Source organism: Homarus americanus, unplaced genomic scaffold, assembly GCF_018991925.1.
Source record: "Homarus americanus isolate GMGI-L3 unplaced genomic scaffold, GMGI_Hamer_2.0 scaffold11022, whole genome shotgun sequence".
NCBI lineage: Eukaryota > Metazoa > Arthropoda > Malacostraca > Decapoda > Nephropidae > Homarus > Homarus americanus.
The window spans coordinates 1,016,458-1,036,436 of NW_024737068.1; the positions used below are offsets into that span (position 1 = coordinate 1,016,458).

General features: G+C 41.5%; 1 protein-coding gene across 9 annotated transcripts in view; it reads left to right on the forward strand.

Moving 5' to 3' along the window:
• Positions 1–19,979, forward strand: part of LOC121872883 (unconventional myosin-Va-like) — a 155,422-nt gene that overhangs the window by 99,316 nt on the left and 36,127 nt on the right. For 6 of the 9 annotated variants that reach the window (XM_042375962.1, XM_042375967.1, XM_042375965.1 and 3 more), the window contains 5 exons: positions 1,324–1,467; positions 2,547–2,655; positions 15,474–15,663; positions 17,477–17,479; positions 19,543–19,741. In XM_042375962.1, the coding sequence (XP_042231896.1) occupies positions 1,324–1,467; positions 2,547–2,655; positions 15,474–15,663; positions 17,477–17,479; positions 19,543–19,741 (645 nt within the window). The remainder of the gene's footprint in view (positions 1–1,323; positions 1,468–2,546; positions 2,656–15,473; positions 15,664–17,476; positions 17,480–19,542; positions 19,742–19,979) is intronic. The other 3 variants (XM_042375963.1, XM_042375970.1, XM_042375971.1) reach the window with 3 other exon arrangements.

Genomic DNA, 19,979 nt, shown 5'->3' on the forward strand with positions numbered 1-19,979 from the left:
AGATTCCCATGTGGTCTTCAATGTTTCAAACGTAAATCGTATCCCTGACGAACTCTTCCTCACTCCCTCAAACCGTTTCTTTCTGGTTTTGTTAACATTTCCATTATTTTGATTTTAGTTTAACCTCTTGGCATTAATTTTCTCCAGTGCCTTATGACCTTGGCTGTTGCGGCGCTAAGATCATAGAGTAGTTGTCATAATAAATCAATCTCTCACTCACTCTATCCTGGTATTTCTCTTCTTTCTTTAGGTGATATATTTATTTCTCTTACTCTTAATTTCTCCCCCCTCCTTCCCCCCCAAAGAGAAGTACAGTACAGGTAGTTCTGCTATAACGCGATAATTGTGTTCTTGTAAAATATCGTGTTATAGAAAATCGCGTAATAGAAATAACAGGGCTTATGGAGAAAATAGGGTTAGGTGCAGATTACTCGAAATCAAAAAAATTTAGTAGTTAGCCTAACACAAAGGATAGCACAGTCTAAATAAATGTTACATTCATATCTAATAATGAAATCATACAGTAAATGTAACACTTTACCTTGAAAAAATATGAATGTAACTTGATGGGGGAGAAGGGTGATTTTGAGGTTGATAACATCGAGCTTCTCTTCAAGTGTTATATCCTTTCTTTTACGATCATCACCGGGAATTCTATCACCAAAACGCTTCTTGGAGATATTCTTCTTTACCATATTCACTATTAATACCACAAAATTGGAGAAATAGTAAGCAAAAATCGCGTTATAGCAAACAAGCGTTCGCGTTATACAAATATCGTTCCTAATTCATAAATCGCGTTAGAGCAAATTCGCGTTATCAAAACACGCGTTATAGCAGAACTCACTGTATGTGTATTATTAGTCCCTTGAGTAGTACAGTATGATCACCTAAGCTTATTGAATAGGATGAATACGTACTCGAGGGGTTAATTCTTCGTACTCAAGAAAGGGGTAAGGTCATTGTATTCGAGGGGTAAAGTCATCATACTCAAGGATTTAAATCATTGTATTGAAGGGGTTAAATCATACAGTATTCCCCCCTCCTCCTTTTATGACAACGATTATACACAACAGTATATACAGTAGCTATATTTCACAAAGTTATATAAAAAATTTGGAAACCACAGAGAGAAGCACCTGATAGTAATAATCTTTGCCTGGTGTGTTGTGCTTGGTATGACATCTCTCTTAAGAGGATACAGTTTTGTGTTCTTGGTGCACTGCCTCATCTTTACTAACAACCTTGTGACTTACCTTACTCCTTGCTGCTTGGTGGTGACTCCTCTCTCTGGTGATGTGGTGGTACTGGGAATGGGGATAGGTGGAGGACATCACCTTAGTACTCCAACTCCAAAACAAAGTGCGGGAGTTAGAGAAGGAACGGAGGAGTCTGGCCAAGCAGATTGACCAGTTGGAGTCGTCATCTCCCATGGATGACCCGCAGCACGCACAGGAGCTTATCCGGGTATGCTGAATACATTAGCTAATCCTAGTACAGTATTTCACAGTGTAGAAAATAAGGCTTATTTTAAGTGTGTGTGCTTAATGTGTTGAGTTTTATGCTTGATTACCAACATAGATGTGTTTAGGCCTTGTGGTAAAGGAATAATATACTAATAGGATAGAACTTTTAGGTCTTACTCACTTGCCTGTGCATCTTACAGTATAATGCAGCTTCACAGTAATATTTAGTGTTGAGTTAATTTACAGTATTTTGGGTTTACCATTTAGTAACATGAGGTTACATAAATCTTGCATCGTGTGAAAATTAATTTTTTATGATAATGTAATAGCACTTGCCATTCAGTGTCCCCTTTATTATAAGGAACAATTGGCTGAAAGTTCACTCCAGTTCATGAGTATACACAAGTATAGTGGGGCTTTTTCTTTTGTTAAAGTCTGAATATTGAAATGGTTGATGCATTAAGTTATCTGGGAGGTAAGTTTCATGCGTTGAACCAGTACTATACATTCCTGATGGTACTGAACTATAAAAGAGACCTTCAGTTTAAAGCATTATTTTTAGAGATACTTTGAGACATCAGTGTAATGCAATAAGGTTTTTGATAATACAGAAGGTATATCTCTTCCTGTCAGTAGATAATATGAACATATAGATCAGTACACTTTCAGTTTATGTCTCATTTAATGGTAGCTGATTAAACACAACCTTCTGAATTGCTCATTGCATAGTGAAATATTTTCTTTTGATATTATAATGGACATAATGTAACTTAGACCATAGTTATAACTTCGTGTATGAAATAAGTAACTCTTGTTGGTGATGCATGCGCTCCTCTTGGTTTTACGACAACGATGCATGTTTATATGATACTCCTTCCTGTGAGCACCAATAAATAATGAAGTCATATAGTTCTTGCACCAGGTTTTGCCTTCATTTGCCTCAGCATGTTTCTTGTGCACTTTTTTATTCCTCTAACATTAAAGCTGTACTGTAGTTTATATAATGATTCTTTCCCAGAACAGTGACTAAGTAATGATTGTCTCAAATACTCACCTCTTGTTTGGTGTATTTCCTCACAGCTTCAAGAACTGGAGATGGAGAACGCCAAGTTAAAGGACGACCTCAACCGGCTGCGGAAGTCCATCGCCGACTCTGAGCCGCAGAACAACAGAGTGCAGGAGTTCATGAGTGAGTGTTGGTGCTGTTTTGTAGTACAGAGTGATAGTGACGAATCAGAATCTGAATAAATCTTTCACACTTCATTAGACGTCGGGAACCTAGTGTTATATTCAGGGCCAGTTTCGAGGGATTCTTTTGTTTGGTAGTGTGCAGGAAAATAGGAATTCATCGAGTAATCTGATAGGTGTAAAATCCAAGTCATAACTCATTAGCTGAAGTCTGTGAATGTGAGGGCTGTGGGCTTGTACTTTTGTTGATAATGTTCCATACTGTATAAACATTGATCTACTCTTCTTAAATCCCAGACCTCATTTTTATCAAACTTGTTATAATTGATCTTCACGTCATCTCACTTAAACTAACTTGTAAGTCATGTCTAGCAGCTCTTTAATAGGAAGTACAGTCTCGTTCAAGATTCTTCGAACACTGCTGGAGACAGCTGGCAACTCAATGCCGTTTGTTTACTATAGTACGTAGTAAAAATTATGAACGAATGTAAAAGATAATCGGTGATTGGTTACTTAATTCCCCGTTGCTTAATTAATGGTTAGGCTTTGTTGTTTCGTATTATATTATAGTACGTTCTATAGTAAATAAATGGCCTTGAGTTGCCAGCTGTCTCCAGCAGTGTTCGAAGAATCTTGAGTGAGACTGTACATCTGGGGTATTTTTAAGAAACTGAATATTTAACTTTTTTCACAGAATTTCCCTACGTGCATACTAAAAAAATTCCTTATTATACCGGTTATGTTATTTAGATGTTTCTTATTGTATAGAGAGATGGACAATAGTAAAAAAAATATTTCAAACTTGTTATCATTGTGGTACGTTTGAGTTAGGCTTCTGTAAATGTGGTACAGTTTTGTCTTCATTAAGTGCTGGTGTTTAGGAGGGAGAAGGTATACAATATATAAGTTATCATTTCACCATAGAGAGGGGCCATGTGGGTGTGGTTGTGGACAGGACAGTGGCCATATGGGTGTGGTTGTGGACAGGACAGTGGCCATATGGGTGTAATTGTGGACAGGACAGTGGCCATGTGGGTGTGGTTGTGGACAGGACAGTGGCCATGTGGGTTTGGACAGGAAAAAATACCATGTGGGTGTGGACAGTAAGGAGGCCATGTGGATGTTGGTGTGGACAAGAAGGTGGCCATGTGGGTGTGGTCAGGAAAAAGACTATATGGGGGTGGTTGTGGGTGTGGACAGGAAGACTATAGGGTGTGGTTGTGGGCGTGGACAGAATGGTAGGGTGGGGTGGGGGGGAGAGAGACAGTGTGAGGTATCTGGAGCATGGCGTGGGGTGAGAGGGGGGGGGGGGAAGGGATGGTTTGCAACAGTGTTTGTAATCTTCTGCTTCTTGGTCAACTCCCAGGGTCCTCTCCCGCTGCCTCGCTTCTCCCACGGCAAGGACAGTGGGAGGGATTGAGTTGAATTGAAACAGTTTATTTAGCCAGAAAAACACAGATACAGGGTGGATAATAATAACAATATTAACATGTCTGAGCCAGTTGAGAACCTGAGCTCTCTTTTAGGCACCTGATATATACTATACATTTATCTCAAGGAAGTATCATGTAACATTTAGTAACATCTGGAATAGTACAATAGCATGGTAGTAATAAGAACATCTCATAATGTTACCACGGTTATCACTTCAATATTTAATAATTTTATTTATTTATTATTATTTTTTTAGTTTATTATATATATATATATATATATATATATATATATATATATATATATATATATATATATATATATATATATATATATATATATATATATATATACATATATATATATATATATACAGTATATATATATATATATATATATATATATATATATATATATATATATATATATATATATATATATATATATATATATATATATATATATATATATATTGGAATTGAAAACATAAGTATAATTGGGAGTAGTACTGTACAACATGGGTTGTACAGTATTAAGGTTAAGCAAGAGGACAGAGCTGTCAGGAATATGTCTAGTTGGCAGGTAGAAGGGCGTGTAAGGGAGGTAGGAGGGCGGGAGGGAGGGGGGCGGAGAGGAGGTGTAGAGGGAAGGGAGAGAGATTGAAGAGAGGTGTGAAGGGGAGAGGTGTAAGAAGGGAGTTAGGAGGGCGTGGAGGAGGGGTATGGGAGGGCGTGGGAGGGCGTGGGGAGGGGGGATGGGAGGGTGTGGGAGGGGAGGGGTGGGAGGGCGTGGAGGAGGGGTATGGGGAGGGCGTGGGAGGGAGGGGGTGTGGGGAGGGCGGGAGGGAGGGGTGTGGGAGGGCGTGGAGGGAGGGGGTGTGGGAGGGCGGGAGGAGGGGGTGGGAGGGCGGGAGGGAGGGGTGTGGGGAGGGCGGAGGGAGGGGTGGGAGGGCGTGGAGGGGAGTGGGGAGGGCGGGAGGAGGGGTATGGGAGGGAGGGTGGGAGGGCGTGGAGGGAGGGGTGTGGGAGGGCGTGGAGGGAGGGGTGTGGGAGGGCGTGGAGGGAGGGGGGTGAACTAACAGACCACAAGTCATGCCTGACCAGTGAGTTGTGGTGGATATAGCGGAGTACACTACTGTCTCAGCTGACCCTCCCTCCCTCCAGCCTCCCTCCCTCCCTCCTTATCACTACCTCATGACTACTCCCTCCCTCTCTCCATCCATCTGTGTGTGTAAGGTATTTATTTGGCTAATAATATATATAATTATATCAATATCAACATCATCACACTCCAGTTACGACCTGAGGACTCTTACGTCATTATATAACTGTACATCACATATTATAAAACACCGAGACCCTCTGTTTAACGGACTACTGTACGGTGGATCCTCCATATAACGGACGTCTTTACAGTGAAACCATAGATATAACGGACTTCTTCACAGTAAAATCTCTATATAACGAAATTCTGTACAGTTGAACCTCCATATAACGGACGTCTTTATAGTGAAGCCTCCATATAACGGATTTCTCTATGTAATCCGTTAAATAGGGCAGGGCCGGATTAAGCTTAATAGGGGCCTGAGGCACAGATCAACTTGGGGCCCCGTACCCTCAAGTGTATATATATATATATATATATATATATATATATATATATATATATATATATATATATATATATATATATATATATATATATATAGCAAGAACAAAATATACCAAAATTTATCAATGATTTCATCAATATTAAACTTCTGCAAAATAACACATTCAATGTTCATAAGAGACAGAAAATTGAGACATTGCTAGGACATCGTTGAACGAAGTTCATGTTTTATATGCTTCAACTTCGAGAATGTTTGGATTTGAGGGCCCCTTAGAGTCGCCTGAGGCTAGTGCCTCAAGTGCCTCATGGTTAATCCGGCCCTGAAATAGAGGTGGGGGCGGCGGGGGCGGGTTCATATCTAAAGGACCCTCAATATAAAGGACTTTCTTCTCCATTTAGTTCATTAAATAAAAAAAAATCGCTGTATTGTAACCCAGAAATAGCTGGAGCGGACGTTGGTGTAATTGAGTCATCCGGGTTGTGTAAGTAGTCCAGACGCTTGAAGGTTGAGGCTGAGCTGAGGTTAAGTTACGACTTGAGCTGAGGTTGACTTGTGGGGGGTGGGGGGTAGGTAATGGTATTGTTATGTGTTGTACACTTCTGTGTTGTGAGGTTGTTAGAGTTGTGGTCGTGATGTTATTATTGTAGTTGTGATTTTATTAGTACTGTTGTGAGTGTTATGCTGTTGTTGAGAGAGTTGTAGTGAGGTTGTAAGGACACGTGGATTTACCTGATTTTCTGCATTACCTGTACGATACGTGTTAACAGGTAGGGATGAGGCTACCTGTACTATACCTGTATTGTACTGTGACTGTTGGGGGGGGGGTTGTGGAAGGTGAGGGAAGATAGGAGGTGAAAGGGGGAGGGAGAATGGGTGGAGGGAGGAAGGGAGGGGACAAGGTTGGAGGGAATTACAAGGAGATAGACAAGGTTGGTAGTGGAACTCACACACACACACGTCTTTAGGGAGTGGAGTTATTATTGACGTTATTCCCCATGTTGTGACCTTGGCTCTTAACCTCATAGTTATAAATATTCAAAATTATGAGCGGTGTGGCTGTTCCTGTTTTTTATACATACAGACAGACAGACACACAGACAGTGCATAGTGGTAATAATAATAATAATAATAATAATAATAAAATAATAATAGCACAAATAATAATAATAATAACAACCATCATCATCATCGTGACCAAACTAACACAAGACGTGGTTGGTCGTGTGATCTCAATAACAACAGGGACTTGAGTGGTTCCTAAATTTCTGTCTTGGATGCTGGCTGAGGAGCTCGCTAGCCCAGCCGGACGGAGATAATGGTGATAGTGGGGGAGGGGGAGAGGGAGAGATATGTGTTCGTTGTTATTGTGATGCTGGATAAGTGGTGGGTTTCTTACAGGTTTAGCTTGTCTGTCTAACCGTATTTTTGCTTTTGTGTTTGTTGGAGGAGGGAGATTCGATGTTGTTTTGGTTACACCTCACGTCATTCTCTCTCTCTCTCTCTCTCTCTCTCTCTCTCTCTCTCTCTCTCCAATTTCTTCTTCCTTACCTCTTTCTTCCTCTTCCCCAGCCAATTTCTTCCTCCTCCTCACCATGGTTGCGTCACCTGAGAGAGAGAGAGAGAGAGAGACTGCCATTGTGAGTTAGTATTGTGAAAATGTGTTGAGCTGTAGAAAGTTTACTCAGAGAACACCAACATGAGTACAGGTTGTAAATTACAGGTACAGTCCTTAACACCTGTATCATAAAGAATGGTTTCCTTAATTAAGATCTGAAATTACAGGTTTAATTATGAAATACAGGTACAGTGATATACCTTTTGGTGACTATCAATAAGACGATGGTAGCAGACAGAGAGATGGGGGGGAGGGGTGAATGAATGATAAATGGACATAAATAAGAGAAAAAAGAACAGCAATGAGAGAAAGGAAGGAAGGAAGAGAGGGGAGGTGTGTGAAAGAAGGAGGAATAAGTCCAGACAGGAAGGAGGTAGGAGGAGGGAGGTGGTGGGGAAGAGAAGGAAGGAGGGGAGTGGATAGGTGGGGGGATTGGGTGAGTAAATGGAGTAGGAAGAGGAAGGAGGTGGGGATGGAGGAGGGAGACAGGTGGTGGAGGAGGAGGAAGACAGGTGGAGGCGGTGGAGGGAGACTGGTGGTAGAGGAGGAGGAGGAAGGAGGTGGAGATGGAGGAGGAGAAGACAGGTGGGGGCGGTGGAGGAGACTGGTGGTAGAGGAGGAGGAGGAGGAAGGAGGTAGAGATGGAGGAGGGAGACAGGTGGTGGAGGAGGAGGAAGACAGGTGGAGGCGGTGGAGGGAGACTGGTGGTAGAGGAGGAGGAGGAAGGAGGTGGAGATGGAGGAGGGAGACAGGTGGTGGAGGAGGAGGAAGACAGGTGGAGGCGGTGGAGGGAGACTGGTGGTAGAGGAGGAGGAGGAAGGAGGTGGAGATGGAGGAGGGAGACAGGTGGTGGAGGAGGGAGACAGATGGTGGAGGGAGACTGGTGGTAGAGGAGGAGGAAGGAGGCAAGTGGTGGTGGTGGTGGTCAACACAGCAGCACCTTCACCACCACCAGTATTCGGTCTGCTACTGTTGACGGCCCTCACACGCTCTCTCTCTCTCCCGTCCCTGGCCTGTCTGTCGGTCTATCTCTTACTGTGCCTGCTGAGCGGATCCGTCTCTAGCCCGTCTGTCACTGTCCCAACTGTAGAACCTGTCATTCTGTACGCTGGTCTGTCTGTCCGTGCTGTGCGAATCTCTGTCCGTGATTAACGCATTTGTCTATCTTTTGGTATCTTGTCCGTCCGTCCGTGCGTCCAATCCGAATCTATCTGCGTGTACATGTGCGTGTTTGGCGTTGTGGTCGAGGCAGCCAGCCAGCACCACTATATCAACACAGCCGCCCGTCATTTAACTATTTCAATAACGAGTATACTGTAATGTACCGTAATAGTGAACTCAAACGCCCTCCTACAACACCCTCAAGATGTGTGTGTGTCTGTCTGTGTTGTGAGATAACCCTACATGTGGTTTGAAATATCCACCCAAAAATCATATTCGCGTGAAATAATAATTAATATATTAAGTTTTAAGTGTGTGAAGTAAAGTAAGAAATTTATACGTATATGAAAATAAGAAATATGTTTGTAAATTTGAAAACGTGTGGAAAGTGTAGTGTGCATAGAACATTTTAATTTACAAACATACATTCTCAAAATTTACTCATGTTTTAAATTTTCCCGCCAAATGTTGACGTCAAACACCTAACAGTGATGATGGCCGAGATGAAATTGATATAACGAAAATAGAGATCAATAGTGGTTTTCTTTTATCCTAAGCCATGGAGAGAAAAATTAAATACTAAAATGTTGGAAAAATATTCGTTGTGTTGTGATAGCAGTGTTGCAGTGGCCGTGTTGTGATTAATCAGTCGTATAATGCATATTTACTGAGATCCCAAGTTGTCCCGATTGGTTGTAATGTCCTTGGGGTGTGCGTTGATTGGTTGTAATGTCTTTGAGGCGTGCGCTGATTGGTCATGTCCTTGAAGCGTGTAACTATTGGTCATGTCCATGTGACGCTGCTAATATCTCTCTCTCTCTCTATGGTCCCAGCACTGTATTTGGTTAGGTTATGTTTAGGTTAGGTTAGGTTAAAATTAGGTCGTGTGAGTGGTGTGGGAAGGAAGTACAGCCGTGGGAATGACCAATTGGAACGCGTCATGACCTCATACGCGTGGGTTCTGCCAAATTACTGGGAAATTGGTGGGTAGATGATGTGATGGTGCACTGCCCACTGTGGGTCGTGACAACACACTGTGCCCACATCACCACTGTATACGAGTCCAGTGGTGTATGTGTGTGTGTGTACCAGTGTGTATGTGTATTGGTGTTGATGTGTGTATTGGTGCCAAAGTGTGTGTGTGTTGGCGCCAGCAACGTATAGAGGACAGGGGAGAGGGAGGGAGGCCAACCGACCACTGGAATGCGCGAGAGCCGAACAAGTCCCGCTATCACTACGTCACATCACGCCTCACATCCCCCTCAAAAGAATCGTATATTAAATACATCTCAAAACTCTCTATAAACATAAGGAAAAGTAACAATAAAATCTCTGGTTAATTTCGACGCCATTATAACCCCATTAGAGTCACTCACCCCTTATCACAAAATCCCCAGGGCCGGACGAAATTTTCCCTCGAGTCTTGAAAGAGTGTAGGGAACAGATTAGCGGACCCCTCGTAAATTTATTTACAAAATCATTAGACACGGGAGTTGTGCCAGACTTGTGGAAACAGGCAAATGTAGTACCCATGTTCAAAAAGGGAGACAGAGCATCAGCGTCAAATTACCGGCCGATCAGTTTGACGTCAGTAGTGGGGAAATTTCTTGAACCAATTATAGCAGATAGCATCCGATCGCATCTAGAGAAAAGCAAATGAATCTACGACTCTCAACATGGGTTTACAAAGGGAAAATCTTGTCTAACAAATCTGCTGACGTTTTTTAGGAAAGTCTTCGAGGTAGTAGATAATGACGAAAATTACGATATTATTTACTTAGACATTAGCAAATCATTTGACAGAGTACCGCATCAGAGGCTTCTGAGAAAAATTAAGGCTCATGGTATCGAGGGAAAGTTTTAAATTGGATAAAATCATGGCTCACCGATAGAACGCAGAGGGTCAGCGTAGATGGTGTTAAATCTGAGTGGGGTCGTGTAACCAGTGGGGTTCCCCAGGGGTCAATACTAGGCCCACTCTTGTTCATAATCTACATAAACGATCTAGATACTGGGATCAGCAGTGACATAAGCAAGTTTGCGGATGACACCAAAATAGGGCGGCAGATTAATTCAGGGCAGGATGCAAATGCATTACAGGAGGATCTAAATAAACTGCAGGGGTGGTCTGAAAAATGGCAAATGGAATTCAACATTAGCAAGTGCAGCGTACTTAATATTGAAAGAACAAATACTGTCAATGTATACAGCCTTAACAACATCAACCTAGAGAAGTCGACTTGTGAAAGAGACCTAGGGGTACTTGTAAGCCCGGACCTACGGCCTAGAAAACAGTGTGTTAATGTTCGAAATAAGGCAAACAGAGTATTGGGTTTTATATCTAGAAGTGTAAGTAACAAGAGTGCAGAGGTCTTATTGCAACTATATCTTGCGCTAGTCAGGCCGCTCCTCGATTATGTGGTTCAGTTCTGGTGCCCTTATTATAGAATGGATATCATTTCACTAGAGTCGGTGCAGCGAAGAATGACAAAAATGATTCCGGGACTTAGAAACCTTCCATATCAGGATAGGTTAAAGAAACTTAACCTGCATTCCCTAGAAAGACGAAGAGTGCGGGGAGATATGATAGAAGTATTTGAGTGGGTGAAAGGAATCAATAAAGGGGATATAGATAAAGTTCTTATAATATCCGAGCAGGATAGGACTCGTAGCAACGGATTTAATTTGGATAAAGGTTTAGGAGGGAGATAGGAAGAAACTGGTTCACAAATAGGGTGGTGGACGAGTGGAACAAGCTTAGCAACTTTGTAGTAAGTGCTGGAACGCTGGAAAGTTTCAAAGGGAGACTGGATAGATTCATGGATGATAGAGAGTGGTAGTGACTCTCGACAGGAGCTGCCATGCACAGACCAATCGTCCTATTGCAGACTCTCTTATGTTATCACCTCTCACATCCCCGAAATATACAGATAAGTTTTGTCACGCCGCTTGGTTTGTTTACATTCGATCAGCTGATGTACCAGAGTGTGTACTGCATCCAGGAACGAGATAATTATAACAGCTTCCGGCGCAGTTGCAGTTTTCCTATCTCCGCAAAATCGATTACACACACTTCCTCACAGCACCAAAAGATTTCATTTTCCATCACTGGGAATGAAGGAATGTAAAATCTTCATGCAGTGTAAGTATCATTTAGATCACCATGTTCGTGTGGGAATTTTTAAAGTAACTAATTTAAGGTGTTCTCACTACTGTAGCTTGAGGGAAAACTTAAAAGCGTAGTGATGTTTGGAATTCTGGGACTTTGTTTGAGGAAGCTGTGAGCACGACCATCTTTGCATGACGCTTTTCCTGGTGCCATGTTTTGCCAGTGTGTGGATATCACTCATTTTTGCTTCTCGTGTGTGGCGTTGTGGGAGGAATTACATTTTTATATGGCTGTCAGTGGGAATCATTGAAGAATCTATCGTTTTTCTCACGCACATCTTTATTGCGTGACGCTGTGGTTCGCCATCTTAGATACGAGTATAAATATTTTTTTATATTGATATTTGTTTTCCTACCTGTAGTGGATAGCTTTTATAAGGAGTTGTCATATTTCTAGCTTTTCTCAAAATATTTATAGATCGGAGCTTGCTTTTGACGATTATATTTGAACGTATCAGATATTTTCCTCGAGGATTATTTTCTTGTTTGATAATTTTGTTTTTCCGAATGCTTGGTGGTGAGTAATTGTCGCTGACGTCATAATAGTCGGGCTGGGACTCACTTTTGGCGTGTGTGTGAGTCAGACAAGACAAATTGACAACCTCAAGGTAGCGAGCGGCAGCAACAAGAATGTAACCCGCCTATTATTCCACACCCCACCCTAATCACCCGAGTCACAGCAATAACAGCATAATAAGAGTGAGATGCTGTACAGTAACAAAAAGACTAAAGCAACACCTTGGGGGTCTGACCTGCTGTTAAACCATAAACCACTCCCCATACACAGACAGTTAATAAAGGTGTGAACTCTCTTCCTTACCTCCTATCCCATCCCACCTATCTAAATAACCAACACTAATATATCATCTCTGTACAGTATCTACCACCCATCTCCTCAATAATGCTTAAACATACGACTGGAACCTCTCGTGACAATTACACCCCCCCCCCCCTCTCTTGATGTCGGTTATTGCTGCAGCTGTTGTTCTTACTGTTGTTCATTTTACTGTTATTGATGTTGGTTTAACTGTTAGTATTACTGTTGTTATAATGAATATCTAAGGGTTGTAATTAAGAGCCAAGGGTTGTAATGGGTGTCCACACTTGTACAGATGTTACCAGATAAACTTCATGGTTATGGCAATACTCATGACACTATTGCCATAACACAACTAGACCCCCGGATGTTAAGAGAAAATGCCATAGAATCTATTTTTTTGCAATTTCGGCTTTTTGTTTTACCCATTTGATTATTTTGTGTGATTTCTCTTGTTTATCTTAATTATATGGTTTTGTTTTGGACAATTTCGTCTGTCTTTCCCAATTGCTTATTTTTTGCAATTTTGTCTGTTTATCTTAGTTATTTGCTTTTTTGTATTTTTGACTGTTTGCCTTGCCAATTTGCTTCCCTTTTTATAATAATCTAAGTGCCTATTACATCCAGGTTCTAAAATATAACTGTACTTTATGTGTAAATCTGCACTTGAACTGCTGAGTAACTTTGGTGATCTACACGGCGTGTATGTAGCACAATGTGGGCCACCCAAGTGACACTGGCCACCTGAGTGACACTGTGGCCGCCCTGGTAGCACTTGGGCCGCCCAAGTGACACTGGGGCCGCCCTGGTGACACTGGCCTGTTAGTTATTGAAGGCAGTGTGACGGTCGTGTGAGAACCTATAATTGTGACTGTGGCCAGCCTAGCGTGATGGTGGTGTGTGGTGGTGGTTGTTGTAGTGGTGGATGGTGGTTGGTTGGTTGTTAAGGTATGGTGGTAGTTGGTTGTTAAGGTATGGTGGGTCAGCATTGTACCGTGATCTTAACCTCTTGAGTATAATGACATCCAGTAGTCCCTTAAATCATCTTACTCAAGGGGTTATATCATCGTACTCGAGGGGTTTTCATTGTACTCAAGGGGTTGTCATTGTACTGAGGGGGTTAAACCATCTTACTGAAGGGGTTAAATCATCGTACTCAAGGGGTTAAGTTAGTGTTTTTATTTTGAAACTGACATTTGAACAGACTAATAACATTATCAACAATACCCCAAGAGAGTAAAGTATACAGTACTGTTATCCGTGATGCCTTAAAGTGCATCTAGGTGAAAATGTATCAGTTACCAGTATGGAATTCTTATTACTCTACAAATGTAAATTTTGTTTTTTTTACTTACATATTCAAGAAGTTTATGTTAGACGTGTGTGACCATTGTTGACACAGTAAAGTGTGAAGACCTGATGCACCAGAGTGGCTGCAGTCGAGACATACAGTACAGTACTCACACACCCCGGGTACTGAGGTGACTGAGTGAGTGTATGTTGTTATGTGGAGCACCAGGAGTGTGTGAGGGCCTCACAACACCACTCCTCCAAACCTTCACACTGCCCACAGTTCCTCCACTAAATGTAGTGTTGCAGTATAATGTGCCGGCCGCCCCGATGAACGAGGGCCGTACCTGCCCTAGAGAGTGGTGATGGATGCGCTCACTCTCGCGGGTGTGATGGTGGCGGCGCCATGACGCTCCCACACAGCCCACGCCTACACCGTGCCCACCACCAGCAGTGTAGCCCAGGCAGGCGGGTCCTGCCTGACATCATCACTGTGGTGCGTGCAGGCCAGCAGGCTACCACCTCCCACCTTACCCACTCACCTGTGCAAAGTCCTGACCCCCCGCCTGCCCACCCCACCCACGCCCACCATGCCCAAAACCCACATCACCATGCCCAGGCCCACACATTTAGCACTCCATGGGCAGGCAGTGAGACTTCCCAGAGTAGTGGAGGTGTGAGGGACAGGGCAAGCCAGACTAGATCAGGCCTGGGCAGGGCAGGCCAGGGTGGGGCAGGTCAGGGTGGGGCAAGCCAGGGCAGGGCAGGTCGTGGTGAGGCAAACCAGGGGTGGGGCGGGGACGGCATGGCTGAGGGCGGTGGGGAGGAACACCGCTTCTGCTGCACTGTGGCCAGGATGAGGCTGGTCATACACCTCCAGACACTCCTGCGAGGTACTGCTCACTCGCCCACTCTTCCCTCCTCATACATGTGCAAAATATATTCAAGTTGATGAGTTCCCATTGACTGTATTATTCTTAAGTTAGGAGTCTAAAAATACAATTAATATCAGTACAGTAATATGAAGCAGCTGTGACTGAATGAGGAATATTTTGTAGTCAATATATATAGAACCTAATCACCCATAATCTTGCTGGTACTGTAAATTATTTTTAATGTTTTTCTTTAAAGTTTTTATATGAGGCTGTAGGTTTACTAATTATTTCCCGCCATAGACCCAGGGACAGTACAGTATAAATCTGGGTAACCAATGACTACTGTACTTCTGTGGCTCCTGTTGAAATGTATTGTAATATTTGGGGCATAGAGCATTACAAGTGTAGGTACTGTATATCTATTTCATGGGGAGACTTTTTATTATACCTGGTAATAGATATTCATAAATGTCATGACCCCTGTGTGGGTAATCATCGTAGGTTTTCAAGGGTTTTATTTAAGATGATTATTATGAGCTTATGGCATGAACCCCAGGATGATACACTCCTTGGGGATATATTTCTGAGAAGTTTGAAATAAGGGGATGAATGTGGTTTAAGGGGGTGTTAGAATGATAGAGAGTGAATGAATGACAAGAGAGAGAGAGAGAGCCTACAGCTGTTGTTGATTCTGTCCAACCTACTGTACAGTATAGTAAGTGAGGTCTGGCCAGAGTAAGAGAATATACCTGTCCTGTATTTACCTGGCGAGTATTGTAGATTGTGTTTCATTTGTTGTTTTTTTCACCACAGACAATACTTAATTAAAGTTTTTTCTCACTTACAGAACAGTTCGAGGCTCTTCAGGACGAGCTGGAGCGGCGGCGAGAAGAATGCATCCAGCTGCGTACCGTGCTGGCTAACCGGGCCCATGACCTGCGCTCCCTCACACAGACGTCGTACGGCAAGGACGTCGATATTGTTAACGAGGACGGTGAACTAGCTTTAGCATACCAGACACAGAAGCAGGTCAACAGGTTAGTCAGCTGGGGTTTTCCTTAGTGTGTGTGTGATGGATGAGGACTCGGGTAACTTGTAACAGAGAGCCTTAGATTGAAACACTTTCGTATACTGTATAGTTTTAGAGACTTAATCTTTGAAGCCTCTGTAATAATATTGAAGGGTATTTGCCACATGAAGACATCACATAGGAAATATTCACCATAGGGATGCACATAATTGGCAAAATATCATATACCATTAATTGGGAATTTTGAGAAGAAAGGCAATTTAGATTCTGTAATGTACTTGCATAGTTTTCTGCTAGCCATTACCCACATTGGACCAGGATGACACTCAAAACTTCTTTCTTCGGTAAAAATTTGGTCATTGTGCTTACTCAAAAAAGTTATTGTCTTGAGGACCTGATGGAAAGTTTAGAGAGCATTTGCTTAAGAATTTTGCACGTTTGTATGGCTTTCTTCAAGTTGCTTTCTTATGCTCTTGAGAAATAAGTATTGTACTGTATATATGTGAAAGAGGGATCTCCCAGCAGGTAAGTACAGTTAAGCAGGGTGTTAGTTAAGAGAGAGTAGGATATAAAGAAACAGTAGATAATGATACAAGGTTAGTGTTGTCCTCCAGGTGGTGTGGGGGAGAGTGTATCCTTCAACTGCGGCATGAGTGTGGCTGGAGAGATATGACGATTATGTACCCAGATAGTTCATACCACAACCAGAAGCTTCTTGCTCTTGACAGTTCTACACCTTCCTGTGGTAGTATTTCTATGGAGGACTTTTGTCAACCATGTTAGTCTCTAGATATAAATTATACAATAGGTGTATTAACAAATTCGGTGTATTGCTACGTTAAATTAAAATAATCCATAATATTGGTACATTGAATCAAGTGTTAGTAATGGATGGGTGTGATGCGACCAGCTTATACCCATTTGATACTTAAGACTTGATCAGCTTTGTAGACTAATGGTAACGAGCCCCTTGCACACGAACTGCCAATGAGACTAACCTCTTCGCTCAACCATTCACATTCTGTTTTGGGTCTCAGTGTGTGTGTGATATATGGAACTTTTATGGTGTTCATCTGATAATAGACGTTCATGCTTTAAGATAAATCATTTTTATAAAGCAAATTAGATTTCAGAAGTCTTTTAATTATAGAAATTTAGCTAATGGGAAGTCTTAGTTTGCTGTAAGGACGTCACATATGCGGGCTAATACAATACATCCTGCCGTTGCTACTAATGTAAGATATTTATATTCCTTACTAGTTAATATCTTCTTCCTAACTTCACCTTAATAGTAAAATTAATACAGGGACCAATGGTATATGGTATTAGATCTCTTTAGACCTATATACATTACTAATTCTGAAACTACAGTTTAATATTGTTACAGTCAATATGTCAAATAAGGTAGAGTACTGTAATCTGTAAAATACACGTGGCAATGTTCCGTTTATATTGTTTATACTGTGTACAGGTTAGGCTATTTTGTTGAGAACTTGTGGTGGTATTGAAAACTCCCAGAAATTTTACAGAGTTGTCGCATAACAGATATAGAAGACAGCTAAGAATAATGTATAAGCTACTGAATCACTGTCGTCCTGTGCAAGGGGTTACTTATAATAATCAGAGAAATTTTATGATGAGTATTTATTCACAAGCTATGTTATTATAACCTGCCATGAAGTCCTGCACAAGATTACTAACTCAGCATTACTAAACACATCGCAGACCTTTAGCTGTGTTTGATATATGCCATTAACATACAACCCACCTGTGCCCCCCCCAAACACTGCTTCTGGATGTGTGCCCCCAACACTCTGCAGACGGTAAGAAACGATGAACTGATGTAGCACTCGCGCGCCTTTAAGACTGACATACTATATATAATAAAACCTAGCAGTGTTTATGTTAGCAGTGTTTGATATTACAAGCAGATTGCATGAAAAACTAAATTCGCTATGACCGGATTTGTATACCGCAGTATTTGTCTTGAACGAGTGTAGATTTTGACTAGGGGAAATGTTTTGTGTGTGTGAGATAGCATGTTCTCCTTCATCTGGCTGAGGCAGTATCAGAGAGAAAGTGTGTGTGTGTGTGTGTGTGTCTGACTGTCTGTAAAAGGTTATACTTCATCTGCTTTTTAGTTACTGTACTCTTTGATGTAGTTATAGAGATCTCTACACTTCAAGGCTTGTAGAATCTGGTTATTGCTTTATAAAATTCAGAAATACATGTTCAGTGTTGTACCAACTTGTACAGTACAGTACTTACTGTGTCTTCACATTATGTGTCTGTTCCATGTTGTTTGTAGCTAATGTTTATAATCTGGTTTAGGTACAAGGAGACTTGTGTTTGTACCTATCAAGTCTTAAGTTGTAACCCAGTGTCGCCCTCAACAGTAGTGACTGGCAAAACATTAACAACACCACTCTCACATTGCTATCCTAGCTCTCAGAGAAGGGCAGTGTTTACCTCTTAAAGCTGCGAGTTAAGTGAGTCATGCTACTACAGCAGCTTGTGGACACATTTATTTTCCTACAGGAGCCTCTGATCCCATGCTTCCTGGGAGTAATGCTCCTCGGGGCATTTCTAATTACGTAAAAGGAGAGTACTGTACAGAGACATTATATGGTGTTGAGGAGAGTGTAAGGTGTTAATTCCTTATTGTAGCTTTTAATTACTTCCTCTTATAAAATGGAGTTGTTCAGTAGCATTGGAGATTTACTTTACCACATCCTCCCTTTATCTTGTTGACGTTAGAAGCACAAGTTTCCCTCTACTGGGTTCTGTCGTCAACAAGGTAAGGCCTCTGTGTACAAATTGCAGAAACACCAAAGATTACTTATTTAGCTCTCAGCCTTATGATATTGAATTCAGTTTACCAGACCTTTCTTTGAAGGTTAAGGTTGTAACAGGAGAATTACACGATCCACTAAAGCAACCTCAGCTGTCGGCGTTGAGGGTTAGCCTGAGTTACAATCTGTAGACTAGATGGGTAAAGACATGTATCCCCTTGTCTTAACTCTGCTATAAAATGGGATATCCAGAAACACTCCTTGACCTATACTGTATATACCGAGTGTGGTAGGGTTTATGGATGCAGTGGAACGTGAGTATAAACCATTCACTTATAAATTATCTGTTGAATTTCTGGGCTCAAACCAATCATATGTGCTTAGTAAAAGAATACAGAGAATACAGTATTTATAGCTAGGATAATATTGTGTCAGATGAGAGTCAGACGTTGCTTGAAGCTTGATGTAGTTTTTATCTCTTATAAATTTAATACTGCATGAATTAAGACAATGAATAGGATGGTTTGATCACTCAGTTTGAATAGCAAGTTACAGTCATTTTCTGAACTTTTTTTTTATTGATAATAATTAATTGCTGTACTAGTTGATATATTCTTAAACTGTTATTTAAGTGTTTGGTCATCATTTCATGGACATATTAGATTACTTTTGTTTGAGGTGTTATGTACAAATTGTGTTTTAGTTTATTATGTTACTTATAGAAATTATCTCAATGTTGTAGTGTTGCTGCATCATGTAAGGTTAATTTGGAGGTTAAGACAGGACAGTATTATCTTTTAAGTGACAAGGTCTTCTGTTGGAAACTTTTTCATTTCACATCATTGATTATGTTTGAGTTACTCCTTTATACAGCGGCCACTTATCTCTTAAGTCTCATTGTGTTATTTTCCTTCAAGCATTAGTGTTTATTAGCTTTCTTTCTTTATATAGTTCTGATTAACTTTGTAATTAGGTAAGTATTAGTTGCTTGCACTATGTGAAGAAGAAATTCATTTTGTTCGGAGACTTTTATGTTTGTCATTCTAAGGATCTGTCTCTGTAGTACTAAGGTGTTTATCCTAATCCTCCCTCAGACAATTAGAGGAGGAACTCAAAACGGAGAAATTACGGTATCGTGAATCAGCGTCAGAGTACAAGGGCGAGTTGGAGCGCCTCCGCCGGGACAACGAACGCCAGCAGAAACTGTTGGCGCAGAACCTGACTAAGGGTGACGGCTCTAACCCTGAGACTCTCCTTCAGTCAGAGATCATGCGACTTACCTCAGAGAACCTTGTAAGTGTTGCTGTGGCCAGGTTTCGCTTATATGTACGGTAGTTAAGAAGCACATATATACTAGTTGTGTCTAGTTGAGTTATCTGCATGTTTAGTAAGTGTGTAATATTTATGGCCGTGCGTTATTTGTCACATGACCTTAATACAGACATCAGCATCATCTGCTCATAGTCGTAAACAGAACCTTTGCACCAATTTCATATGAATCTCACCACCCAAATTTAACATTGTTTTGGCT